The sequence below is a fragment of the Octodon degus genome, unplaced genomic scaffold (genome assembly GCF_000260255.1).
Source record: "Octodon degus isolate 3935 unplaced genomic scaffold, OctDeg1.0 scaffold00068, whole genome shotgun sequence".
In the NCBI taxonomy this organism is placed as follows: domain Eukaryota; kingdom Metazoa; phylum Chordata; class Mammalia; order Rodentia; family Octodontidae; genus Octodon; species Octodon degus.
The window spans coordinates 1,095,723-1,100,841 of record NW_004524644.1 but is presented as its reverse complement, the minus strand read 5'-3'; the positions used below and the strand labels follow the sequence as shown (position 1 = coordinate 1,100,841).

Here is a 5,119-nt window from a genome sequence, read left to right as displayed (position 1 = left end):
AGGGGAAGGGGAGGGGAAGGGGAGGGGAGGGGAGGGGGAGGGAGAGGGGGAGAGACCGACCGACCAGAGAGAGACCAGATAAAGACAGAGAGAAGAAATCAGGTGTTTACTCAGCAGATGGTAAAATACTAAGTGTTAATGCTACTAAAGCAATGGGTCATTCCAAGTAGAACTGGCTAGTAAAGGTTAAGTGTTTGATCTCTGTTCCTATCCTTGGTTTGTAGAGGCAATAGCATCCTTATCATCATGAAGTATAATTTATCCCTGGCATGAGAATGCATGATGGTTTGACATACACAAATCAAAATCATGCACCCCATGAACCAAATGAAAGACAAAACCATTCCATTATTTTAATAGACACAGAAAAGGGCGTTAGGCAAAATTCAAAATCCCCTTATGATAAAAACTGTCAACAAATTAGCTGTAGAAGGAATATACCTCAACATAATAAAGGTCATAAACAACAATTCCACAACTAACATCACAGTCAATTCTGATGCACTAAAGCTTTTGCTCTAACATTAGGAACAAGGCAAGGATGCTCACTATTACCACATCTATTCAGCATACTACTCAAAGTCCTACTGGCCAAAGATATTAGGCAAGAGAAAGGCATCTACATGGAAAAGAAAAAACTAAAATTGTCTTTATTTGCAAACAACATGATCTGCTATGTAGAAAACCCTAAATATTCCACACCAAAAAACAGAACTAAAACAAACTTAAGCTGTAAAATACAAAAGTTAACATACAAAAATCAGTGGCATTTTTATAATAATGAAAATAATCCTGTTTCTAATAGGTAGGAAAAAATAAATAAAAGACTTAACAATAAATTTAACCAAGTAGGCAAAAGATATTTGCACTGAAAACTACAAAAAACTAGTAAAAGAAATTGGGACACAAGATAGTAAGTCACTATACACAGCAATAATGATGGTTCAAAAGAGTGCATGTAGTTTGGCTATACAGATTTTGACTAGATACCTTATTTTAAGGCTTTTTATTATTTTGCCACCTTCTTCTAATATTCCCATTCACTTGCTTATTTTATACTCATACCCTTAACATCTGCCCACTTATAAAAAGAGCAAGAATAATAAAGTATAAAAAATAAAAATCAGAACCTACCTGAAGTCTTGCTAGTTGGGCAGTACGGGCTACTATTTTATTATATGGCTCGACAATTTTTGCTTTCATCCTAAAAGAGAAAAAAAGAAGAGCAAGAATAAAATGATTTTCAAAATATCATGGGTAGAAATATCACCATTAAAATAATGAGCAACTGTACCTATCAACAGCTCCCTGCAAAGCCCCAATTCTTGTCTGCATCATCTGAAGAACACCTAGGAAAACAAAACAGCTTATGTTAGTTTTATAAATTTATAAAGACTCACACTGGGTAAAAAATCGTATTAGAAGAAAATATTTTTTAAGAAGAAAACATACATGTATTGATCAGCTTTTAAAAAAAACTCACTAGAGGAAATATACACTACCCTCTGATAGGTTCTGGCCCTAGTATGGATTACTAAAATTATTATGGTCAACTAATATGGCCAATGCCCTTAAAACAAAAGCCCATCTTCCCAAGACCACCTGCCCCTTCTTCTCCAACTTATCCCAGGACATAATTTACTTCCACCCTCTTCGTCCCCTCAGGGAAGACCCCCAGTCAGCTCCTCAGGTATATCTAAATGTCATCTCCAAACTCCACCCCTGGCAAAAGGCCATGAAAGCCTCAGCCTGCCTTTGTTCCAATCAAGAGAGAAAATTCCTCATCCTTCCCCACATTCTCCCCTGAGTCCTCAAAGGAAATAAAGCTCCTTTCCGTTCTTCCTTCTGCCTGTTTCTCTGCTGCACCAGGAACCTATCACCCTCAACTTAAAGGACCAGAGATTTACTTTGGCTGTTTCAGTCCATGGTTGGCTGGCTTCAAGGAAGAAGCATCATGGCAAAACAGCACAGCTGAACACGGGGCAGAATAGCACAGCAGAACAACAGTGCCGACTTTATGGAGGCTGGGAAGCAGAGTAGGGAAAGAGCGCAAGAGGCAGGGTCCAGAGAAAGACACCAAGGTCAGGGTCACACCTCCATGACCCACCCAGACACACCAAGTTTGCTCTACTAATCTTTGAAGTCAGTAAATTGACAAAATTGTCACCATATACAAATCTAGTTTTACTCTTTCTGCCACCATTTTAGGTGTTTTGTTTCGTTTTGTTTTTTAATGTATTTAGTACAGGGTCTATAGTGTCTCACTGCACAATCACTCATAGTGAGCCTCCTGTTTTCAGCTTCCCAAGAGCTGGGATTACAGGTATGCGTCACAACGCCCAGTCTCATTTGCCAGCTCAGCGCACCCCAGAGAGGTGGGGGCTTGGGGCAGCACGGCATGGTGATCAGACCCCAGTCCCCTAGCACTTGCCTAAGCAGGCACTTTAGTCCATTGAGCTATCTGGCCGGCCCTGTTTCTGCCACCATTTTAAACCAAACAACTGGTATCTTTTATCTGTATTGGTATGAAAAGCCTGTAACTAGCTCCTATCTCCTCCAATCCTTGCCCCTGTAAATCCTTGCCCCACAAAAAAAGGCTGAAAGGAAGCAGAATGTGATTATTTCATGGACACAGGGTTTCAACTTGGAGTGACGAGAAGCTAGAACTAGAACTAGATAGTGCTACTGGTTATACAATACTGCAAAGTTACTTAATACTACAAATTGTATTTTTTAAATAGTTAATTTTATGTTGTTTTATCACAATTATAAAAAAGGTACCTTGACTATTTTCAGAGGTCCAAATTGTATATAACATTCACTGTATTAAAACTATTGTCCACAGCTTAGTTGATAAAGCCTTGCATGATCTGGACATGGAAACTCTGTCCAGACCTCATACTCCTATTAGTTAAGAACAAGATCCCCCAATTAGATTCTTACTATTCTCTTCTACACTACACTGTATTTTTACTTCATACCACTGAATGTATAATTATATATTCACTTGTATATCTATGTTATGAACTCACAATCTTCAGCTGGACTCAAGCAGGACATTATCATGGAATCTGGGTCTTCAGTTGTATTCCTTCATCTTTAGTGTGTGGATAGATTTCCTGCAATCTCTTCTTGTATACGATTCTTTGGGTGACTGTTGTGTCCTGTACTGTACTATTCCCCTTCCTTCTACCTTCAAACATGCAAGACAAGCCCTATAGTCCTACCTTCCCATTTAACATTCCCTAAACTTAACATTCTTCTTCCCAGATCTTCATATTCAGAGCTTATTGCAACAAGAGCTTATTCAAATGTAATCTTTTTACTGCCTCTGGCCATCCTAGTTAGTAAAGGACTCCTCTTCTTCCACCACCTGTTTTATATTCTCTGTAGGACTTTAAAAATACATAGTTTTCTACTTGAAAGCTGTTTTTAATCTAACACACACACACCCCTGGAATATATGTTCCAAAAAGGCAGCGAACATGTCTATTATTCATGCATGTCTTATACCTAGCAAGTTCTCAATTTGTATTTGATTGCTAAATAAACAAATGAATGGGGATACCCATTCTTACAAAAATAGATTTAGTAAATTACCTATAAAGTATTATTTGGCAAAATTTTTACATGCATGGGGAAAAGCAAATAGAGTAGAAGTTATGATTTAGCTTCAAATTTTCTAAAATATAGCACACTTTTTTTGGGGGGGGGCGGAAACGGGAATTTAACTCAGGCCCTTGCGCTTGCCAGGGAAGCGCATATTCCACTGAGCCATCACCCCAGCCCATAGCACATTTTTTAATAACTCAAAATAGCATTTTAATAAGTGCCTAGAAATACACACTATGCTAAAATGAATACTAACTTAAACCTAGGCTTTCTACATTCAATCTGGAGAACATGTTTAGCTGCTCAGAGGAATTCAAAGAAGCCAGCCTTCAGAATTCCACACATTCATCTAACAGACAGTCTTTCTAATTCAGTCTATATAAATATATTTATAGTTTGTTTGAGGTACTAGGATCAAATCCAAGGCCTCACACATGCTGAGCAAACATTCTCCCACTGAGCACCCTCTCAGTTTTAACAGCATGACTTAAATATTGCTGTCCTTTAAAAGCACTCTGGGATAAACAAGCATATAACAGAACTAACTTCCAATATTAGGTTAATTAGTATCTATTCCAGATTTTCAAGTAACAGTCAAACTGATATTTCCCATAATGTTAAGTTCTATACCATTAGGTCTTGGAAACACTGCACATGCCAAAAATATGTTAATACTTTTGAGTGGATGAGAAATACCAGGAGATTCATTAAAGAATATTGCATAACAAACTGTACCTACCCTCTTTAACTACTAATCTGATCAACACAGAGAAAAATCAATTAGCTTTCCTCGAGATGTAGAATGATTAATAATAACACAAATAATAAATGTAAAATACAACAGCAACATTTCATATTTATTAGCTATAGTTTAATCAAAAGAATGAATAATTCATAAGATTCAAACAAAAATAGAGGAATTAACAAATAAAAAAAATCGGGCCGGGGAGATGGCTCAGTAGGATAAGCGCTTGACCGGCAAACGTAAGGATCTGAGTTCAATCCCCGGTTCCGCAAAAAAAAAAAAAAAAAAAAAAAAAAAAATGTATTATTATTCATTATACTTTCACGGAAAGTTTCAAAGAAATACTCCATGAAAGAAAATAACATAGAACTTAAGCCTATTTCTACAACTAGGTGGTACTGACATTTTTTAAAATTAAGACTTATACATGCACTGTGTGCAGGCATTATTTTAAGCATTTTTCTAACTCATTTAATCCTCAGAATACCATCTTGATATATATTAATATACTGCTCTACATACACAAAAGGTAAAATAGCTTCCCCTACGCTACATACCTAGTAAGTAGTAATAATTTAAATGCAGATAGTTTAGCCGAGGAGTCAGCAAAGTTTTATTGAAGTTTCACTGGAACACAGGCACACATACTAATTTACATGTTAGCTTTCAGCCTACTATGGACATAGTTTAGTAGTTACAACAGAGATAGGATGACCTGCTGTAATGGTTAATACATTGCGTCAACTTTTTTTTTTTTTTTTT

General features: G+C 36.8%; 1 protein-coding gene across 1 annotated transcript in view; it reads right to left on the bottom strand.

Annotated features, from left to right (window-relative positions):
- Cog5 (component of oligomeric golgi complex 5) overlaps positions 1-5,119 on the bottom strand; it is a 359,771-nt gene that overhangs the window by 323,304 nt on the left and 31,348 nt on the right. The window contains 2 exon segments of the mRNA XM_023719494.1: positions 1,135-1,204; positions 1,295-1,349. Of these exon segments, the coding sequence (XP_023575262.1) occupies positions 1,135-1,204; positions 1,295-1,349 (125 nt within the window).